Below are 22,818 nucleotides of genomic sequence, written 5' to 3' on the forward strand. Positions count from 1 at the left end.
AGCCTCCTGTTGGCTGTCAAAAAATGGGGGTTAGACCATAGTCCCTGATGAGGACAGGTCTGGACTAACATACATCAGAACATACGCAGGGTTAGCTCTCAGGTGAGGCTGGATAATTTGCTGTGCTCGGCTTATTTGTATTTCCTATGTTTTCTGGAAGAAAAACATTGTTCTATAATTAAAATCATTCAGAGAAAAGAACAAAACACTAGGGACAATGATTTGTCCCCAAAGGGAAGCAACTGATCAGAAGAGGAGCCTGTCCATGGAGAGCGCGGGTGGAAGGGTGCTGTTCTGCAGAGCCTGAGATTCAGGCAGGGGATCCCTGGCTGCCCAGGAGCCCGGCAGATGAAAGCCCGGAGCCTGCAGGGCCAGACCTGGTGACATTTTCTGCTGGACGTGCCTTACCATTTCCTGGGAGACGAGGCTCCAGGCTGCTTCTCAGGAGGCAGCAGGCAGGGGAAGTGATGCCTGCACAGCACCCCTATCAGTGGCCCACATACCAGGTGCACAAAGAAGACCCTGGGTCCTCAGGACCCAGATCGGACCCCTCCCTGACCCCCCTCTGGCCAGCTTGCCTTGGCCACCTACCCCTGTGTGGCCAGCAGCCCTGCTAGGCTCAGCCACACCACCTCCCCAGCCTTTGCTGAGGCAGCTCTTTGACGAAAGCCAAGCTCGGTGGGTCTCCAGCACCCTCCCTTGCCAGCACCATTAATTCTCAAAAGAAAGTCAAACATTAGCCTGGGAAACAACTTATGCCTTATATAAGTCCCCCCGGGGAAGGCAGAAGCACAGCTTGTTGGCGCCGAGCTCCCCAACTACAGCAGCGACCAGACTGTTGGGACAGTCAAAGGGCTTCAGCCACATTCCACTGCCAGCCCCAGCGGAGGAAGCCAGGCCCAACTACCAGGTAAGGAGAAATGGGGACGCCCCCCACCCCCGCCAAGCCCCAGCCCCAATAGGCCCCTGAGAAGCCCCCAAGATCAGGCCTTGCTTCCTTACTGCAACTGGCCAAGTCCCTTATGTGCTTTGGGACCTGCCTGGGCCCTTTCTGCTGCCCCAGCCTAGTGGACCCAGCCCCAGAGGACAGCCAAAAGCCAGGAGACTCCAGGCTTGGGGGAGACTTTTGCAGCAGGCTCTGCTGGGCTCCGCTAACACTGTGTGTTGGCTCAGGGGGAGCAGGGACCTCCCCACCTCCCCCCACCATCCGGCCCCTGTTGCCAGTGTCCACGACCCTTGGTCCCAGCTGTGGGGACTGTACCACCCCATGCATGCGGCATGTGTGACCAGCCTCTCTGAGCACATGCATCCTCACAGACACACACACACACACACACACACACAGCACATACCCAAGCTCGCACAGCTGCACCTTACACTCCAGTCTCAAGATACACATCACTGTAGACACACCCCTGTGCACACACATCTAAACACACCTGTGGCCCATGCCCCTAAACGCCACTGGCTGTGTCTTCATGTATCTGCATAAATCTACGGACACACGCACCCAAGCCCCTACCTGTGCACATTTATACACACACTGTTCTACACACCGGTGCTCACGCATACACCTGGCACACCATCCCACTGCACTTCCACACCTATCCACAAACACCCACACAGGACCCACATGCCTACTTACTTCTCCCTGGCCAGGTGCCCTGCCTGCAGCTCTGGCTCATCCTGCCTAGTGCCATGGCCTTCTCTGAGCTCATGGACCGTGTGGGCAGCAAGGGCCCCTTCCAGTTCCTGAACCTGGTCTTGCTAGGCCTCCCAGTCCTCAACCTGGCCAACCACAACCTGCTGCAGATCTTCACAGCTACCACGCCTGCCCACCACTGCCGCCAACCCCCCAACGCCTCCGAGGGGCCCTGGGTGCTTCCCAAGGACCGGAATGGGAAGCCTGAGATGTGCCTCCGTTTCATACATCTGCCCAATGCCAGCCTGCCCAACAACACCCAGGGGGCCACCGAGCCATGCCTGGATGGCTGGGTCTATGACCTCAGCACCACGAGCTCCATCGTGACTGAGGTATGCCCAAAGACACCCCTTCTTCCTCCACCCCCAGACGCACCCCCATACCCTGCCATGCTCGGGGGCAGGGGGACAGGCTGGGCTCTAGTCTCTCGAGGACTGGGACTAGAGAGCAGGGCACTAGACAGGCCAAGAGGAAGGACTTGGTGCAGATGCAGACAAACCCGAAAGTTAGACTTCTTCACAGAGTTGCAAGCATTTCTTCAACACTGTGCCAAGCATGGTGCTAAGCGATAAGGATACAAAAATGCTCTGTCCCTGCCACCACAGGGTCCACAGCCCTGCGAGGGAACGTTAACTGATGAAAGTACCATATAAAGAAATGTAAAATTACAACGTCAAAGTCCTTAGGGCTGGGCGCAGGGGTCAGTGGCAGGCCTGGGAGGATGCATCCCGAAGAAGTGACCCTCAGGCTGAGATAAGAATGTCTTTCAAGAGTTAGCCAGGGGGCACCTGAGTGGCTCCATCGATTAAGCATCTGCCTTCGGCTCAGGTCATGATCCTGGAGTAATGGGATCCCTGCTCCCTGCTCAGCGGGGAGTCTGCTTCTCCCTCCTCATGCTGGTGTACTCACTCACTCTCTCTCTTTCTCTAGCAAATAAATAAAATCTTAAAAAAAAAAAAAAAGGAGTTAGCCAGGCAACAAGGAGAAAGAAGGAAATTCCATCCTGTCCCAAGATGGGAGGCTGTGCGGAGCAGGGATCAGACAGTGTACAAGGTGTGTGGAAAAGTGCCCGAGCAGACCCCCAAAACTCCCAGTTACTCAAGGGTTTACCTGCCATTCATTCAGCCCTTTGCTGACTCTCTGATTCTTCCACCTGCCATCCCCAGGAATGACAGAGGCAAATGTGACCCTCGAACAAACTGTGACAGGCCAGTCAGGGGACCATGGTAGGAGGAGGGAGAGGAAATAGGAACGGGCATTTATGGAGGATCTGCAAACTGCCAGGCACATTTTGGTGTTTTGTACACATTGTGATTCTCACCGTGATATTATCTCCTTTTATGCATCCAAAAGACCAAAACTCAGAGAAGGGAAGTGAGAGTCCAGTATCACACACGCAGGTCAGTTTTAGAACTGGGATTTGGGGCACCTGGGTGGCTAGTCAGTGAAGCATCTGCCTTTGGCTCAGGTCATGATCCTGGGGTCCTGGGATGGAGCCCCCACATCAGTCTCCCTGCTCAGCAGGAAGTCTACTTCTCCTTTTGCCCCTACCCCCTGCTTGCGTGCTCTCACCCTCTCTCCCTCAAATAAATGGATAAAATCTTAAAAAAAAAAAAAAGGAACTAGGATTAAAGCAAACACCCACAAGAGGCATGGAGGGATACGGGCTTCTGGCCATTGAAAGGAGGAAGCAGGGAAGGGAGGAACCATGGGATTCCAGGGAGGCTTCCCGGAGGGTAGGGCATCTAAGCAGGGAACAGAGGCCAGTGTTTTCATTGTCCCCTCAGGCCCCATGGGTCCCTCAGGGGCAGTATGTTGCTTTTGCCTCATTAGGAGAGCTATATTTCAAAGAGCTTACCCTGTGCCAGTCCTGTGCCAGACAAGCTGTGTGCGGGGGCTCTTGGAATCCCAGGAGGTGGCATATAGAGCCTTTCCCACGATTACACATGCTTAGGACCTGGCAGAGGTAGGATTTGAATCCAAGATTATCTATGTTCCTAGTCTCTATACCTGTTTTTCGTGTGTTTAATAGATAATTTATTTCTATATAAAGCATGTACTATGTGCCACGTACTGTTCTAAGCACTTTATAAATATTAACAATTTTAACCTTGCTGACAACACTATAAGGTAGTTGGTATCATAAGCTCAGTTTTCAGATGGGAAAATCGAAGCATGGAGGTTAAGGAGCCTGTTCAAGTTCACACCAATAATAATGCGGCAGATTCGGGATCTGAACTCAGGTACCTGGCCCCAGAGCCATGCTCCTAACTATTACACTTGTTCTCATATCCCCTAGATTATATTTCCTCCCTGTCATAGCTACTCTTTCTCTCCAGTGCCAAGCTCAGTGCCCCAAAAGCATCAAACAAACATTTACTAACAACCACATGCATACTACTGAGGACACAGAGGCAAAGTCCACCGGCTCCCTGCCTGCCCTGCAGGAACTCACCTCTAATGAGGAGACAGAGCCACCACTCCAGGACCACTGGCAGCTTCTTGAGGCAGGGATCCCCAGCAGTTGGAACAGTGACTGGCCCAGAGGAGGCACTCTGTGAAATAAGTATTTGTGGAGTGAATGGATATGAGCTTTATACACTCAGAGTGCTCTGGGAGCCCAGAGTAGGAGCATCTAACCAGCCTGGAGGGGGATCCAAGATGGCCAGCTGGAATCAGCAACACTCCACTGGGTGTGACAAGGGAGAGAGTAAGCAGACAGGTTGAAGTGGGCAAGTGTGCCCCAGGCCAAAGCCACAGCATGGGGAGTCAAATGTGCAGGAGCAGGATGAGAACAAAACAGTCAGGATTTCAAGAGACAGTTGAAGGCTGGAGGGGCGAAGCCATGGGTTATGGAGGCCACCAGACATGGGGCTGGAGAAGAGGACCTGGCTTGGATGCTAAGGCGAGGGTGTTGCCTCTGTTCTGAGAAAACAGAGAGCCATTGAATGGTGTTGAGTAGGAGTGGTACGTTCAGGTCACCCTCCAGGGATGGTCACTCTGCAGGACAGAGAGTGGCTTTGGAGAGTTCTAGTCCCAGGGCAGGGAGACCAGTTAGCAGGCTCCCACAGGGATCCAGGGAAAAGATAATAACTGGAAGGAACAGTGGGAATAGACACCAGAGTTTTCAGGAGTCAGAATCCATGGAACCTGGGGGGAGAATCAAAGATGCCTCAGTATCTATAAGGAAGTTCCCAGATGTATGGGTGACTTGCTGTACAGCTGGACCCTGGGAAATCAGAGATAAGGAATGAAAGCTACCATCCATGTCCTCTAAACACATGGAAGCTAGCCAGAGAGACAATTGTGCGAGAAGCAGTGACATAACAATCATCGCTACCACTTACTGCATACTTGCCCTGTGCCAGATGGCTCTAAGCAGTTGGCCCATATTAATTCATTCAATCCTCACAACAACCCTGAGGTTAGCACCTTTCTTGTCCCATTTGTACAGATGGGGAAACCAAGGGACAGGTCCCTGGGCCCTGGCCCATGGCACCACATTTCATAAATTATGGATCTAGGAGTTAAAGCCAGGCCATCAGGCTCCTTAAGACTGTGTAACCCCACCCACAAACAGTCAGTGTGAACGAGCACCCTGTGGCCACTGGAGGCTGTTGTTCACAGATCCATGTCCTCTGGTGGCAGCACTTCCTCCAGGACAGGGAAGGTGTCTCTCTAACCCATCTTTAAAATAAAATAAAAGATTTATTTATTTTGAGAGAAAGAGAGAACATGAGCAGGAGGAGCAGAGGGAGAAGGAGAGAGAATCTCAAGCAGACTCTGCACTGAGCACAGAGCCTGATGCAGGTCTTGATCTCATAACCCTGAGATCATGACCCTGAGATCACAATCCTGAGATCATAACCTGACCAGAAACCAAGAGTCGTGCGCTTAACCAACCACCACCCAGGTGCCCCTCCATCCCATCTTTCTCATCACTAGGCTAGGTGCATAGTAAAGTGCTCAGATTCTGCTGAATGAAGGCCTTGCCCTGTCAGATGCCAGAAGGAGGGATCCAGACATTGCTGACGGCTGGAAAGTGGCTTCCTCTTCAGGGTGAGCCTCAGGTTCCCAGGAGCCTGCCAAGAACAGAGGTTGCAGGTCTTGTACTTGGTCAAGCATCAATTCACATCTGTGCCAGTCAAGTTCCCAGATACCATTCTAGCACTTGGGGCCATGTGAATCTGCATTCCAACAAACGCAGGGTTTCACCAGTCCTCAGGGTACCCTTTTCTGGGTCAGCTGCTCATCAGGCCTGGGCCCCTGAACTCTCAGCTGTGAGAACCCGGAAGAGGCCCCCTAAACAGCCAGGAAAGTGTCAGTAGCCAGACCCAGCAAGGCACTGGTTACCAGCACAGTGATTTTTCTGTCTGTGGCTCCAACTGTGGCAAATTTGTGCTCTATCTGCTAGGGGTGGGGTGAGCAGGGTTTAGGTCCCCATGTGGCAGAGGTAAAACAATGGCCGGGCCTCACCTAGAGGTGGGTCTGTAGAGTGGAGGCAGGGTCTGAATATGCCAGCTGCAGTGCAGAGGGTGGTAATAAAGGTGCGTGGGATCTGGCAACCAGCTCAGGTCCAGGTGACCCTAGTTAGTGGAGGCAAGGGGCCACCCCCTAGAAGGACAATGTGTGATCATGAGCCAGGGTCAAGCAACAGAGTTCACTTCCTGACTCTGCCCTTTACTAGGAATGTCACGAGGCCAGAAGTCTTGGTTTCCTAATGACAGGAGACCATGCAAGGACAGCATTAGCACAGTGCATGGCCCCTGCAGAACATTCAGCTAACGTCAGCGGCCCCTGTGGCTGTTGTTGTCACTATTATGGTTAACAGACATGTCCTGAGATTAGAGGGGGCCCATGGCTTGGCCACACTCCAGGGCTTCCACCTAGTCCTCCTCTCACAGGAGGGAGTGGGAGTTGCAAGCTTGAGCGCAGGTCCCAGCTCCACCCCCACAGCCAGTGACCTGGGGTGTTGGCTCCCCTTTCCACTTCAGTCCTCTCATCTGTAGAACAGGATAACAAGGGACTTCCTTCCGAAGGAGGCTCAGTTGGGAGGACCATGCAGGTGATGTGAGTGAGCACATCTGGGGTCCAGCCGGAGTAGAGGGATTCTCCCCACCCCCCACCACACCCCACACCCCTGCTCTGATCCCCTAAGCTTTCCTGGCAGGGGCGACCACACATTCCTTTCTCTGAGTTCAGCAAAGACAAGGTTGGAATTTTTCTGAAAGAGCTTTACTAGGACATTAAGAGAAAACAAAGGCCTTTCTTTCAAGTCTGGAAAGTGTGGGGAGCATGGATTGTGGGCTCTAGGTTCCCTGGAGAGGAGCTGTAGCCCAGCGCTCCCACAGCACTGAATCTCAGCCCTGTGGGTGCCTGCTCTGTCTGAGAGTCCAAAAACCACCCTGCAGCTCTCCGAGGCCAGAGTGGGCCTGAATACACAGGCCCTCCCCACAGGACCGCTGCGATTCCTCTCGGGGCCTTGAGCTTTCCTGTTCTGTCTCCAGGGCCTGAAAGACTGGCAACATGACTAGAACAGGGACACAATGACAAGTGTAAAAGCAGAAAGGAATTCCTGACGCTGTCACGGAATCTAACAATAGTGTAACCCGACTCCAACTGCAGACTCCATGTGGCCCAGCCTGGGCATTGAGTCAAAATCAAAGGAACATAAACCACATTCTCAACACCTATAAGACTAATCAAGCCTTCAGCTATAGGTTTTCGTAACAAGGCCTACTCAGGAGTTTGGTACAGCTAACCATACAGAAGAATGCCTAAAATGTCTCTAGGTATCTTTCCCTCCCCACTCCCCGACCCCAAATTCCAGGATGCCTTTAAAAATCTCTCCAATTCTATTTCTGGTTCCCTCATGGCCACACTCTCCCATTCCCAATCCTCTTGCTATCACCACCTACCAAGCCCACAGGTCCTCCAAACATATGGGAATCACACAGTATATCTATTTCCTAGAATTTCCATAACAAAGTACAACAAGCAGGGTGGCTTAAAACAACAGAAACATATCACCTCATAGTTTTGGAAACAATAAGTCCAAAATTAAGATGTAAGGATGCTCTCTCCCAAGGCTCTAAGGAGGAACCCTTTCTTGCCTCTTCCAGTTTCTGGGGGTTGTCCATGATCCTTGGCCTTCCTTGGCTTATCCATGCATCACTCCAGTCTCTACCTCCATTGTCATATGATGTTCTATCTCTGTGTCTGTATCTTCTCTTCTTACAAGAATTCCAGTCATATTGGGTTAAGGGCCCAGACCTACCCCAGTATGACCTCATCTTAACTAACTATATCTGCCACAATGCTATTTTCAAATAAGGTCACATGCTAAGGGGTTACGACTTCAACCTGTCTTTTCAGGGGACACAATTTCACCCATAGCAGTTGCACATCCAAGATCTGAGCCCCATGGATCTGTGTTGATCTGCAGGGCAACCCTGGCCACATTTTTATCATCAGCTCTTATGATTTGTATTAGCCATGAAATCTCTGGGAACAACTAAGAGTATACATTTGAGATCCAAGATTTTTTTTAAGCTCTAACCACAAAGCCCTTCTTCTGAGCTTTAAACCCTCATTTTACCCTTCCCTAGTAGACCGTTGCCAAGGAAGCTTTTCGAGTCTGATTGTGATGTTTTTCCAGTCCTCCTTTCTAATACGTGGTTATAGATCCTACATATTAGCCTAGACACTCTCCATCCTGACATACAATCATTCTGGCAAAGCAAAACTGTCCTCCACATAGTATCTAGAATGTAGACCCTATGACTTCTCATTTAGACATCAGCATATCCTAACCATGAAGGTTTTCCATTTCTCTATTCTTTCTGTGGAATGCTCAGTCCTTCAATCCCAGTAAATACTTATTTAATGAGGGCAGCCCAGGTGGCTGAGGGGTTTAGCACTGCCTTCAGCCACGGGGCATGATCCTGGAGACCCGGGATCGAGTCCCACATCAGGCTCCCTGCATGGAGCCTGCTTCTCCTTCTGTCTGTGTCTCTGCCTCTCTCTCTCTCTCTCTCTCTCTCTCTCTCTCTCTCTCTCACACACACACACACACACACACATATAAATAAATAAATAAAATCTAAAAAAAAGCGTATTTAATGAGTGCCTACTATGTAGCAGGCACTGTTCTAAGCAATGGAAGTATAGTAGTGAACAAAACAAACTAAACACTCTCCCCTCATCAAGATGATAACCTTGCAGGAGAAATAAACACACAAAAAGGAACTATATAATATGTCTCATGGTACAAATGCTATAAAGAAAAGAAAGTGGGGTGGAGGAATGTAGACTTCTGGGAGTTATAATTTTAAATAGAGTGGTCAAGGGAGTTCTCACTGAGAAGATAATGTCTGAGCAAAGATCTGAAGGAGGTGAAGGAGCAAGCCAAGTAGCTACCTAAGGAAAGAACTTTCCAGGCCAAGAAAACACCATATGCCAAGAGTCCGAGGTGCCTGACATGTTTAAGAGACAGCAAGAAGACCAACTACAGTGAAGTATGTGGGGAAATAGTAGCAGCAAATGAGAGCAGAAAGGTAACAGGGATAAATCTGGGAGCAGATTCTGCAGGAACTTATGGGCCACTATAAAGATTTGGGCATGTTTTAAACATGACTGAAAGCCTATTCTAAGAATTATATTTCCTGTAAATTGCTCAATTTTCAAGTAGAAACTGACTTGTGACAGTTATTCTAATGCGTACCTCACCACAAATAGCATGGTATAAACCAAGACCCAGCAGATGTGATCTCAGACAGCCTTAAACTAACACAGATGGGTCTGACATTGACCCTCTCATGATCCAAACAGAATGATTTCTTAAAGCACTAAGTGACACAGAGGTTGGGGGGGGGGGAATCAAATTTCCATTTGCAATTTCTTGTGGGATATATCAGGATAGGCTATGTTGCCATAAAAGAGTCAACAATAATTCAATGGCTTGCAGGATATAGAAGTGGTTCTCTTCCTCGTGCAATAGACCTAAGGTGAGAATTTCAGGTCAATGGGCAGTTTTGTCCATAGGGTCATTCAGGGACCCAGATTGACAGCAGCTTCGCCATATTTAATACATGACTTCCAGAGTTGCTCTAGTTGTCACCATTCCCACCAAGAGGAAGGGAGAAAGCATTCAAGTCCAGACCATGGATTCTCTCTTAATAAAATGAGGTGGAAGGAAAAGCATTTCTTCCACTTACAATCCATTGTCAAGAACTATGTGGCCCCACTTATTACTGGGTCACCTGGGAAATGTACTGCTTATTTTGGAAGGGGGGAGGATGTGAGTGAATTTAGGTGGACAGTAGGTCTTTAGATTTTCCTAAAGGAGCTTCCCACAGCATACCACAAAGTACTGGAAGTCTCTTTAAACACCCTCTGGCATACTCCTCCTCACACCCCCTCACTTCCTCCTTCACTCTTTACCCTCCTGCATCACCATACACATACCATGCAGGCTCCCTTCTCAGCCAGAAGAGCCCACTGGGTTCACTGGCCTTTCTGGGCCACCAGGAGACAGCTGGAAAACCTGGAGTCTTCATCCACCCCATCCCCCTCACTTCCAGCAGAGGAAAAGTGGAAAGAGCTCTCTGGGATGCATGGTTCTTCCCCCACACTGTTTCATTTCCAAAACATTCTTGCGAGGCATTTTCAGTGAATAAAATTCTCCAGTTCATTACACAAGTAGTTCAAGACAGCTGGACAAAGAAAGGGTGTATGTTGGGGATTAGCAGAGATTAGGCCAGACAGGTAGGCAGGGGCCAGAGCATGAGGGCTTTATAAATCTGTGTCAACAGAGCTTTCTCTTTACCCAAAGGGCAGGAGGAAGCCAGAGAGTGCTTTAGGCAAGACAGGAACCTGACCTGAGTGGTGTTTTAGAAAGTCATGCAGGTTAGTAGAAGAAGCATGAATAGAAGGTACTGAAATCAAAGGCTGGGAGCCCTGTCTGAAGATCTCCACAGTCATCATTAGTGGGCCTCAGTCTCCTTATCTGTAGAATGGGGACGATGATGATAGTTATGCCCCAGCATTGTGGGTTGTTGTGGGGTCTGAAGAGGTTAAAGCTTGGGAAGTGGTTCCTTACAGCAGTGCCTGGTGCCCTGTAGCCCTCCATGAAATCAGCCATTATTATTAACCTTGCACTAAGATAGTAGCAGTGGAAAGAGAAGAATCCAGATTCCAGAAATATTCAAAAGTTAGAAACTGGAAGATGGATTGATAGTGCACTGGAGAGGGATGATGCAAGGTGGGGTTCCCAGCCACTGAGATCGAGACCCCGTGAGGGGTGGGGCACAAGTCTCGTTGACTCTGAGGTGACCCTGAGACATCATCTAGTAGAATTTTCCAGAATGCAACTGACTCAACTGGTCTCAGGGCCAGAAGAGAGGTGGGGCTGAAAATATGGGTTGGAGTCTTCCTCACAAAGTAGAAATTGAAGCCATAGGAGCAGGTGATGTTTCCTCAGGAGAATGGATAAAAGAGAGGGAGACCCATAAAGAGCCCTAGGGAGAAAGGAGCCCATGGAGGAAGAGGAGGAGTGGTAAATAGGGAGAGGAAGATCTGGAAGAGGGAGAGTGAGCATCAGCAATGCCAAGGGCTGCCAGAAGGTCAGGTTACAGAAGGTTCCAGGGGCTCAGTGAAAAAGACCTCATAGGGGGCTCTGGAGAGCACAGTGTCGACAGCGTGGTGCCAGGGGGGGTGGGAGCAGTGCAGAATTGAGAAATGATCAGGAGATGAGGCCGGGGTGACAGCAAGTAGAGCTTCTCATTCAAGAGATTCAGCTTTGAAGGGGAGGGAGAAATGAAGTGAATGTGGATGGAAGGGTATTCCCAAGGAGGAGAGATTTGAGAGACAGAGACAGGGGATGTGGGATGGAGCAGCAGTGTTCCCCGTGGAGGAGAGAGAGACAATGTTCACAGCAGCAATGTGCACAACAGCCAAACTGTGGAAGGAACCTCGATGTCCTTTGACAGATGAATGGATAAAGAAGACGTGGTCTATGTATACAATGGAATATTCCTCAGTCATCAGGAAAGACGAATACCCACCACTTGCTTCAACATGGATGGAACTGGAGGGTATTACGCTGCGTGAAATAAGTCAATCGGTGAAGGACAATCATCATATGGTTTCACTCATACCAGGAATATAAGAAATAGTGAAAGGGATTGTAAGGGAAAGGAGGGGAGCTGGGTGGGAAAAATTAGAGAGGGAGACAAATCATGAGAGACTTCTAACTCTGGGAAACAAACAAAGGGTTGTGGAAGGGATGGTGGCGGGGCAATGGGGTAACTAGGTGATGGGCACTGAGGAGGGCACTTGATGGGATGAGCACTGGGTGTTATACTATATGTTGGCAAATTGAATTTAAATTTTATTTTTTAGGGATGCCTGGGTGGCTCAGGAGGTTGAGTGTCTGCCTTCGACTCAGGATGTGATTCCAGGGTCCTAGGATTGAGTCCCACATCAGGCTCCCTGTGAGGAGCCTGCTTCTCCCTCTGCCTGTGTCTCTGCCTCTCTCTCTGTCTCTAACGAATAGATAAATAACATATTTTAAATAAATAAATAAATTTTATTTTTTTAATTTTAAAAATGTAAAAAAAAAAAAAGGAAAGAGAGATCTAGGCAGCCCCTGAATGTGACAGCTAAGCAGATCATGCAAGCTCCTGACAGACCACACATGCTGGAGAGGAACTGTCATTACACACTCAGGGTCATGGACCCAAAGAGCCACAGGCAGACCCGAGGAGCCTGGGGTCTGGCTGTAAGCAGAACTGGCCTTGGGAGGAGGAGGCCAGGCTCTGGGAAGTCAGGAGAGGGTGCTGGGGGCAGGCGGCCCCTGGGGGGCACCGGCTGAGCATGGCTGGGAGGGTGGTCCAGATGGAGCCAGGCTGCCACTGCCTTTCTCCTGTGCAGTGGGACTTGGTGTGCAGCTCCAACAAACTGAAGGAGGTGGCCCAGTCTCTCTTCATGGCAGGCACACTGATCGGGGGGATCGTGCTGGGAGACCTGTCGGACAGGTGAGACCCTGGGACCTCTGGAGCAGGGGCACAACCTATGAGGACATCCCACCTCACTCTGACCCCCCCATGCATGCCCAAAGAAGCAGAGAGCCAGGGGAGGCAGGAGGCACAGTCCCTACCATGCGGCCTTGGGCAAGTCCCATTCCCTTTCAGGGCACAGCCCTCTCTCTGCCCCAAAGCTCTTACAGCTGGAATCTTCCTACCTCCTCAGACCCTGGGGAAAAGCCTCAAGATTTTCAGACGCAGTGTAGCACCTATGTGGCAGTGGTGGTGGGGTGCACGGCCTGTTTGGGGAGAGGAAGTCTCTTGACCTCTGCTCAGGCCACTAAGCAGGGGGCAGGTGATCACTCATTAACTTGAACCTGTAACTGCAAACCTGTCAAAAAACATAGCAATTACCAGTGAGGCTCTGTCTAAAGAAGGAGTTTACATGCCCTGCCTACCCCCTTTGGGAGGTAGGGAGTCCAACTCTTTGCCCTGAGACCTGCAGAGTCACTGTCTCAACTAGCTCACCGTGGCTAACCCCATCTCTCCTCTCCTGTGAGTTCCAGGTTTGGCCGCAAGCCCATCCTGACCTGTAGCTACCTGCTGTTGGCAGCCAGCGGTTCAAGTGCAGCCTTCAGCCCCAGCCTCTCCGTCTACATGGTCTTCCGCTTCCTGTGTGGCTGGAGCATCTCAGGGATTGTCCTGAGCACTGCGATCTTGAGTGAGCCACAGGGGGAGGGGGCGTGGGAAGATGAGTTGGAAGGGGGGCATCCAGCCCAAAACCAAGGGCCTGGCCCAACACAGGTTCCCTGAGACTTTGGTCACGTAAGATGCTGCCCCTCTCAGGATCTCAGAGGCCCTCTCTGAGCGTAAGAACAACAGGAAGCATAATAGCAGCAGCTATCAATACGGAGGACCCTACCCCGGGCCTCACGGTCTACTGGGTACAGGATCCCATTCAGTCCACACACACAAGGAGGTGACACTGTTGTCCTCATTTTATAGACACGGACATTGAAGCCTAACAAGGGAAGTCGTTTGCCTCTGGAGAGGCAGTCAAGAGCGTGGGCTTGAGTAGGGGTGGGGGGCACCTGGCTGGCTCAGTCGGTAGATCATGTGACTCAATCTCAGGGTTATGAGTTCGAGCCCCATGTTGGGTATAGAGATTACTTAAAAATAACTTTTTTTAAGTCTTTAAAAAAAAAAAGAATGTGGGCTTAGAAGTCAGAGAGACCCCCCCCCAAAAAAAAAAAAAAAAAGAAGAAGTCAGAGAGACCTAAGTTTGAGTCCTACCTTCTTGAGTTTTATTCATAGCATTGGTATGAGGGCAATGAGACCTTATGATCAGGGTCAGATCAAGTAGCTGTTGTGGGGTGGGCAGGAGTGGGTGTTCCTTCATGGGAAGGTTGCCCAGGGCCCAGCACGATCTTAATCTGGTCCTTGGGCTCCTCCTGCAGATGTCGAATGCGTGTCCATCCAGACGCGGGCCATCATGTCAACTTTAATGGGTTACTTCTATACCGCTGGCCAGTTCCTTCTGCCTGGCCTGGCCTATGCCATCCCCCAGTGGCGCTGGCTACAGTTAACCGTGTCCATTCCCTTCTTCGCCTTCTTCCTGTTGTCCTGGTATGTGGCCCTCTCCTCTTCATCTCCCTCCTTATGCCCACTGGGGCCAAACAGGGGGAGCCCATGTCTGACCAGGCTGGCTGACTCTATCCCAGGACACCTCTGTTACAGAGTCGGGAAGGGCATTCCAGAAAGGAGGAATTAATACACAAAGGTATGCTGCAGGAGCAAGTGTCTGGGGGGCGGTCAGTGGAGGAAGGGGCTGAGTTGAAATACAGGGTACGGGGCCAGACTGTGGAGAAACACAGAAAGCCAAGGAGCCTCAACTTCATGTGGAGGGACAGAGAATGCCTCTGAATGTGTCTGTGTTGCAGGAAGGCCTGATCAAGCTTGTTTGTGACACAAGGACAGACCCATGTGGGTGGGGATGAAAGAGAGAAGGGACATGTCTCTGAAGGTAGGAGGAACCTCAGGAACGAGTCTGAGAGGCATTTTGAAAGACAAATCCACAGAGTTTGGTGACTTCTAAATTTGAAATATAAAGGAATGGAAAACCCAAGCCTGGGAATCTAGGAAAATCAAGGTGTCTTGGTGTGTCAGAGACCCCAAATAGGTCAAGAGCTCACTATCATCACCTCAGACCTAAAGCATGTTGAAAACAGGACCTGAATCCCCAAAATATAATTTGTTTTTTGTTTGTTTGTTTGTTTCTTTGTTTGTTTGTTTGTTTGTTTGTTTAACAGGCTCCATGCTGGGCATGGAGCCCAATGTGGAGCTTGAATCCATGACCCTGAGATCAAGATCTGAGCTGAGACCAGGAGTCGGACATTTAACCGACTCAGAGTGACCCTTTACTGAGCACTTACTATGTGCAAGGCCCTTTCCTAGGCATCAACCTAGGTCATCCCAATCCTCATGGCATCTCTGTATGAAGGAAGCATTATTGTCTCACTTTACAGATGAGGGAACGGAAGGAAGCTCAGATCAGTGAAGCTACCCACCCCCACCCCCTGCCCCGTGCCAGGTTTGCACATAAAGACACAGAACTGGGATGGGCCTTTATTTGAAAATGAGAATAGAATCATCTAGAGGGGGATGGACAATCTTGTGGAAAGAGAGGTGGTCGGAGGGTCCAGGGTAGAGCCAGGGAATGTTCACAGCCAGGGATGGGAGCAGACAAAGAACAGAGAGTATCGAGGGCAAAGTAAAGGCAGGGTACGGTCCACAATTTAGGCCCCTTCCCCCTGTGACTTGGGTCAAGCCTCACCTACTCTGAGCCTCAAGATCCTCCTAGGCAAAATGAAGACAATAATGCCCATCACCCAGGTTATGTTTGCCTGGTCTGCAGGAAGGCTCCTTCATCAGAATCTGTTACTATTTGCAGGGAGAGGAGGTCAGATTCCAGGCCCTGGCTGTGGTGTGTGGGAGGAACTCACTGTCGACCTTGCCTAGGCAGAAATGAGACCACAAGGCCAGCAGGACAGCTTTGAACCTAGGAGGCCACCACTGTCACTGTTGGCTGGGCTTGTGGTTTGAGGCTAGATGATCAATGCCTACTCCCCCAGGCCCTCCCTGGAGTCAAGTCCTGGATGCCGGTGGAGGCCACAGACATAACTCACCCCACTCAGACCAGACTTTTTTAAAACATCAATCCTTTGTACCACCCCCCCTCCCTGCACATCCAACTTCTCTACTCCTCTTAGCCTAATGACACTCGGGGTCTGCTCAGGGTGAACCAACCCCAAAAGTATAGCCTAAAGGTGGGGAAAGTGACATTGGCTGCCCACTCACCAATCCCAGGACCTTATGCTGTGCTTGTACTCTAGCAGAATTGGTCTTCTGCCTCAAACCCATTCCCTAAGCCACAATCCCTACTCCAAGCCACCTTCTCAAGCTGCCGCAGGACTGCAGCCCTGCCCCTTCTTCACCCTGGGATGCAGCCCAAGGAAGGCTGGGGAGGTGAATGTACGGGATCCTCCAGCTGTCTAGCCTCGAACATGCCGTCCCTTCCCCAGGATGCACCTGCCTTGGCCGAGGCCCAAATCTCCTAGCTAAGGAAGACACCCAAGGATAACAAGTGGCCCAGGTAGGGGGCAGAGGAAGAGCTCTTCTGGAAGGGGAAAGAAGAGAATGCTAGAATTTGTTCTGGCTGCAGGCAGTCCAGGTGCAAAGCTTGGCCACATTTAAATTCCATGAAATCCGCAGTAAAACAGCTCGGGTTTCTGGACCTCCTACCCCTCAGTCCTTCCGGCCCCTCAAACAAGGTTCTGGCAGGGGGCAAGTCACTGTGACTTGATTCTGGCACCCAGGTGGATACCAGAGTCCATACGCTGGATGGTCGTGTCTGGAAAATTCTCAAAGGCCCTGAAAATACTCCGGCGGGTGGCTACCCTCAATGGCAAGAAGGAAGAAGGAGAGAAACTGAGCATGGAGGTAGGAGCAGAGAGGGATTATAGTCTGGAGCAGGAGCCCTCCTCTTGCCTCTGCTTCCCTGCTCATAAGCCAACATCATATCCAATGCCCCAAGCAAAGTCCTCCAGAGACACCAGGACTGCACCTCCCTCTCTCCTCCCTCCTGCCCACCAGCTGATCACTAATGACACTCCTCTCCTCTGCCGAAAGGAGCTCAAATTCAGCATGCAGAAGGAGATCTCCTTGGCCAAGGCCAAGTATAGCATCGCTGACCTGTTCCGGACACCCACCCTGCGCCGTGTGACCTTCTGTCTTTCCCTGGCCTGGTAACCACCCACCCCTCCCTGCCCGCACCCTAGCACCTCTGCCAAACAGGGGTGATGAAGAAGGCTTCTGGCAGGTTCACCTAAGGGGAAGGCCTAGGGCATCTGCAAAGAGGAGTCAAGAGATCTCCTCCCTGGGCTGCCCCAGCCCAACCCCAATCCTGGAAATAAATCTTCTGTGTCTTTGCCACACACTAGGCTCCTGCCATCAGGGTCTGCTTCCATGTTGGGTCTTGCCCACAAGGCAAATGTTCCAGACCCCATCACAGCTCACATCCCTATGGCAATTTCCCCATTCCATGCCTCTCTGTCATTGCCTCCACTGGTCCAGTTCTGCCCTAGGGGATCCCACAGAGCAAGGCTGGCCCTCAGAACTGGAAGACAGAAACCGTGCTTCTCCTGAGTCTTCTCTTCTGCCTGACGTTCTACAGCTCCTACATAGCCCTTTCTGTAACCAGGTTCTGAGACGCTCCTTTATCCCTACATGAATAGGGTCCAATTTGTCCAGGGACTTCAAAAGGCATCTCTCAATTTTGAGAGGGAAAGGGAGGCAACTAACCCATATGCACAGCTTGACTCTCTCCCCTCTCCCACTCTAGATGTTAAACTATTACCCAACCAAGAGAGATCATTTACTACCTCCTTTGGCCTCCCAGAGTCCCACCAGTCCTGATATTCTCAGGAGTCAATTATGTGGCATCTTTGCCACCACAGCCTAGACCATACCCACATCAGACATAACCAATGAATCCCAGCACTGAGCCCAGACACAATCTCAAAGAGCTCAGAACAACTCTCCAGCAGCCCCTACGAATTAGCTGCAGTTGGGATAAGAAATGAAACTGTTCATCATCCTGGTGACCAGTGACCAGTATGGGGAGAGACCAGTTCAGCTGCAGATGCCAATCAATCCCTCTCTTCCCCTCAGGTTTTCCACTGGTTTTGCCTACTACAGTTTGGCTATGGGTGTGGAAGAATTTGGAGTGAACCTCTACTTCCTCCAGCTCATCTTTGGGGGGGTCGACATTCCAGCCAAGTTCATCGCCGTCCTCTCTATAAACCATCTGGGCCGACACATCACCCAATCCTGTTCTCTCCTCCTGGCAGGAGGGTCGATCTTGGCTCTCATCTTTGTGCCCTCGGGTGAGAAGCCAGGGCTAGGCCAGAACCCTCTGAAAGAGGCCCGATGCTTCCGTGGACATCACAGGTTACCACAGGCTGGGACCCCAATTCTGCTGCCTGTGCCCCTAATTATCTGTGTTACCTTGAGCAGGTCCCTGGGCTCTCTGGGGCTCATATCGCCCATCTAGAAAATAACTCAGTTGGCTAAATGATATCAAAGCTCCTTTCCAGATCTGACTCAGACTGGGCAAAGTATGGTGGTGTCTGGCTAGTGGGATTGGATTGCTCAGGGATTGGGCATGGCCTGGTGACATGGCTACAGAAAAGCTGGTGTGAGAAAAACACAGAGCTAAGTGCTCAGGGAAGACCCCACAACCTACTCTACCATGACCTTGGAAAAACCACTTTTATATAGATGCTTGTGTGTTGATATACCCATATCCTTCCAAAGGAACTTGAGCTATTTTAGGACAAGCATATATACAACAAAATATGAGAGTAGGGAACCAGAGCCAGGGAAAAACACAAATGCAGCAGGACAGCCTGCAAATCACTAGAAATAGCAGAGGGACTATTACTCAGCTTTAAATTTAGATCTGAGCTTTCCAGCAGCCAAAGCAAAAAGGGAGACAGAGTCCACTAAGGAGTGAGAACACTCAGGTGCTCCTGAGCCCAAGGTCCATCGCATTTTCTTCCCTCTGCAGATTTGCCAACCCTGAGGACAGTCCTGGCTGTGTTTGGGAAGGGCTGCCTGTCCAGCTCCTTCAGCTGCCTCTTCCTCTACACGAGCGAGCTATACCCCACCGTCATCCGGTAGGTGCTGGACTCGGGGCCGGCCCAGCCAAAGGATGCAGGGTCAGGTGGGATTGTGGCATCCTCCTGCTCCTGCCCAGGGGTCCCAGAGCTGCCCTTTAAGAATCATACACAGGCTGCCAACCCCTGCTCTGGACTCTCCCAAGGCAAACAGGTATGGGCATAAGCAACTTGTGGACTCGTGTAGGAAGCATGGTGGCCCCACTGGTGAAAATCACAGCAGACTTTCAGCCCTTCATCCCTAATGTTTTATTTGGGACCATCACCCTCCTTGGAGGCAGTGCTGCCCTGTTCCTGCCTGAGACCCTCAATCGGCCCTTGCCAGAGACTATCGAAGACATAGAGACCTGGTCAGTCCCTTGCCTCTGGTCCCTCTGGAACTCCTCACTGGGGAAGCAGGTCCAGACCCAGGACTTTTCCTGAGATCTCTTTCCCTAGGTCCTGGCAGACGAAGAAACCAAAGCAGGAACCAGAAGCAAATAAAGCATCCCAGAGGATCCCTCTGCATCCTTGTGGACCAGGCCCGGACCCCAGCTGAGGGCAACAGAGCCCCCTTTCTCTGCCCTCCAGAAACAAATCCTAGCCAGGTCCTCGCCTGCCTCTGGGCTCTGAGGGCACCTTGGGGGCCGCTGAGCAGGTCCATGCTCCAGTTCAAAGGTTCCATCATAGGCCTTTCTATACCTTACCCTTGTCCTCTTCATCCCTCAGCCCAGGCCTTGCCATAGCCCTTCCCCACTGGCCACCTTTGTCCCACCCTCCTTCCCCAGGGGTTCCCCCTGGACTCCCTAACTCAGTCCTAACAAAGACAGCTTCTCCTTCTTGCTCCCCACCCTTTTCTTCAATGGGAGGGTTCAATAAATGACAATGAACTCAAGCCATAATGCTCAGGAATGGGGGTGGCACAGAGATGGGGACAGGCCACCATGCAGACGTGTGCACTACAAATCCATCCACCAGTGCTGTGTGTAACACGCAGGTGTGGGCACACAGGTACATACAAGCTGGGCTGATGTGAACCTGTGTGCACATGTGTGAGTGCCCTAGGTGCATATACACCAAGCCTGCTCAGGCTGCAACCACAACATACCACAAGTGGATCACTTAAACAACAAACATTTCTTCCTCCCAGTTCTGGACGTGGGAAATTCAAGATCAAGATGCTAGCAGACTCAGTTCCTAGTAGGAGCCCTCTTCCTGCCTTGCAGATGGCCACCTTCTCATTGTGTCCTCACTTGGTGGGAAGAGCAAGAGAGAAGCAAGGTTTCTGCTGTCTCTTCTTCTGAGAAAACTAATTCCACATGACACGCCACCCTCATGACCTCATCTATGCCCAGTTACCTTCCAAAGGCCCCACCACCTCCAATGACCATCACACTGGAAGTTAGAGCACCAACATATAAATTTAGGGGAGGATGCAATATAGTCCATAGCAAGTCTTATGGTTGGAAATACCCTGTGGGCACATACATGTCCCAGTGTGTGTGAGCAGAGGTCAGAACAAGCCCAGAGCAACTGCAGACAGAACCCTGGGCCTCTCTGGTCCCAATCCACCGGCTCCCCCAGGTCTCTGATCTACATCCCAGGCCCATGCCACTGGATAGCTCTGTGTCCCATTTAAGCGAGAAAACTTCAGTCAAAGCCAAAGGCTGCCAATGTCACCCCATGTTCCCCAAGTTCCTTCCAATCCCGGCAGAGAGTCAGTCTCTCACTGGGACTCTGCATCCAGCCCCTTGGGAAGGCAGCCTCTGCTTTCCCCCACAGGGCTCCACCCATTCACTCTCTCCTGGCTCTTTCTCATCACCAGTCAAATAAGCTCCAGCCTCTCCTATCTTAATAAAAACCAACCAAACCCACCAGCCTTCCTTGGGGCCATATCTCCCACTAGGGGCTATACTGTCTCTTTCTCCCCTTCTCAGCTAAACTTTGTACAAGAGCTGTGTCTCTCCCTGGCTTGCACCTTGGAACCTTGTACCTCTTCAGACTGCACTCCCACCGCTTCCCTGAGGGCTGTCACAGATGGTACTCAGCACCCCCAGTGCTGAACCCACTGGTCATTTTCATCCTGCTTGTCACTTGGCGTTGCAACAGACTCAGATCCTTTTGGCTGTGCCCTCTTTCCCTGGTTTCTGAGATGCTCTGTGCATGCAGGTCCCTCCCATACTGTGGCTTCTCCTTCAGAGTCTCCTTGAGGGCTTCCTGTAAATGCTACCAAATACTGCTTGGCCTGTTCTGCCCCCACCCTTCCTCAAGGGTCAACATCCCCAGAACCTGCTAACTGAACAATTCTATGACCTCTGGTCATGGCTGACTGGACCCGATGGCCCTCCTGATCCCATCATTCATAATGTGTTCCTTCTTGGGCTGGGGATCTGAGTTATGGAGGTTCTGGTCCATCCCTTGGTCCTTGTCCTGGGAAGGCAAGTTAGCATGATGGTGGGCCAGCCAGATGTAAGTAGATCAGAGAAAGCCGTTTGAAGAGAAAGAAAAAAGCAAATGCACAGAGAAAAGGATCCAAGAGACACAGGGGCCCAGATGAAAAGACTCAGTGAGGGGTGCCTGGGTGGCTCAGTAGGTTAAGCGTCTGCCTTTGGCTCAGGTCATGATTCCAGGGTCCTGGAATCAAGCCCCACATCAGACTCCCTGCTCAATAGTGGTGGGAGGGTCTGCTTCTCTCTCTTCCTCTGCCCCTCCTCCTACTTGTGTGCTCTTTCTCTGTCAGATAAATACATAAAATCTTAAAAAAAAAAAAAGACTCAGTGAGACTATCACAATTCTTTTTTTCTAAGATTTTATTTTTTTTATTTGACAGAGAGAGAGAGAGCAAGAGCAGAGAGGAAAGGAAGAGGGAGAAGCAAACGCCCCACTGAGTAGGGAGCCCTACGTGGAGCTCAATCCCAGGACCCCAAGATCATGACCTGAACCAAAGGCAGATGCTAACCGACTAAGCCACCCAGGCACCCCTCTATTCACATTGACTCTTAATGGATTCCAGGTCCCAGGTCCTCCTTGGACCTGGATATACGTTCTGACCCTGAATTCGAGAAAAAATCCTGAATTATCTAAACAACTTTTATTTTGTTTCAATTAAACTCAAGGGTTTCCAAACCAAACAATTCCAAAAGCAGCTCCTCTCCCTCTATCATTTCAACACTGATGTTCCCCAGACTTCTTTCCTAAGACCCCTTCCTCGAACATTCTTTACCAGCCCTGTCCAGGAGAAATGTAATGCAAGCCACTTATGTCATTTAAAACTCCTAGCAGCTATTTCTTAAAAAGAGGTCAAATTAATTTTAAGTATGTATATATGACAATAATAATATATTTTATTTAACCCAAAATACCCATATTACCATTTCAACATGTAATCAATACAAAAGTTATCGATAAAGATATTTTACAGCCTTTAATTCATATTAAGTCTTCAGAATCTGGTGTGTATTTGACCCTAATAGCATATGTCAGTTCAGACTGGCTCAGTTCACATGCTCAGCAACAGCCAGCGGCTACCATATCAGACAACTCAGAAACACTCCAGGGCTGCGACTGTCAGCCACAGAGTTCGCTATTCTCAAATCTGTATTTAGATTTGAAAGACAGCTTAATAAAAATGAAAGAGATCATAATCCACCCCTGCTTCAACTTTTCAGTGAATTCCCAGTGGGATGAAATCTACACTCTGTTACAAGGCCAGTCCCGCTCAGGCCCCAACCTGCCTTGATGGCTTCAGTTTTAACACCCTCTGCTTTGCAACCTGAAATCTAGCCTCATTCTACTTTTGTCCGTTCCCAGACTGCACGAACCTAGCCTAACCCCTGCCCTTCATCCATACTCAGCACTTGACATCTCCCCATACTCC

The 22,818-nt window shown here is 50.5% G+C and overlaps 1 protein-coding gene across 2 annotated transcripts; it reads left to right on the forward strand.

Annotated features, from left to right (window-relative positions):
• The first annotated feature begins 809 nt into the window (after positions 1-809).
• On the forward strand, positions 810-21,606 carry SLC22A8 (solute carrier family 22 member 8). Of its 2 annotated transcripts, none has more exons than XM_055315024.1 (11): positions 810-910; positions 1,660-2,034; positions 12,635-12,738; positions 13,293-13,447; positions 14,184-14,352; positions 16,602-16,725; positions 16,915-17,030; positions 17,956-18,170; positions 18,854-18,962; positions 19,109-19,312; positions 19,401-21,604. In XM_055315024.1, exons 2-11 carry the CDS (start codon positions 1,699-1,701, stop codon positions 19,498-19,500), a joined length of 1,632 nt encoding a protein of 543 aa, XP_055170999.1. In that variant the 5' UTR covers positions 810-910; positions 1,660-1,698; the 3' UTR covers positions 19,501-21,604. The 2 variants fall into 2 exon arrangements, with proteins under 2 accessions (XP_055170999.1, XP_055171000.1); XM_055315025.1 differs by having other exon boundaries at positions 811-910; positions 1,772-2,034; positions 19,401-21,606.
• Positions 21,607-22,818: the final 1,212 nt, after the last annotated feature.

The sequence above is a fragment of the Nyctereutes procyonoides genome, unplaced genomic scaffold (assembly GCF_905146905.1).
Source record: "Nyctereutes procyonoides isolate TBG_1078 unplaced genomic scaffold, NYPRO_anot_genome, whole genome shotgun sequence".
NCBI classification, from domain to species: domain Eukaryota; kingdom Metazoa; phylum Chordata; class Mammalia; order Carnivora; family Canidae; genus Nyctereutes; species Nyctereutes procyonoides.

Coding starts and splice junctions, on each gene's coding strand:
- SLC22A8 (XM_055315024.1), top strand. CDS start 1,699: ATGGCCTTCTCTGAGCTCATGGACCGTGTGGGCAGCAAGGGCCCCTTC. Junction 13,448..14,183: donor CCTGAGCACTGCGATCTTGA/GTGAGCCACAGG, acceptor CTCCTCCTGCAG/ATGTCGAATGCGTGTCCATC. Junction 14,353..16,601: donor GCCTTCTTCCTGTTGTCCTG/GTATGTGGCCCT, acceptor TCTGGCACCCAG/GTGGATACCAGAGTCCATAC.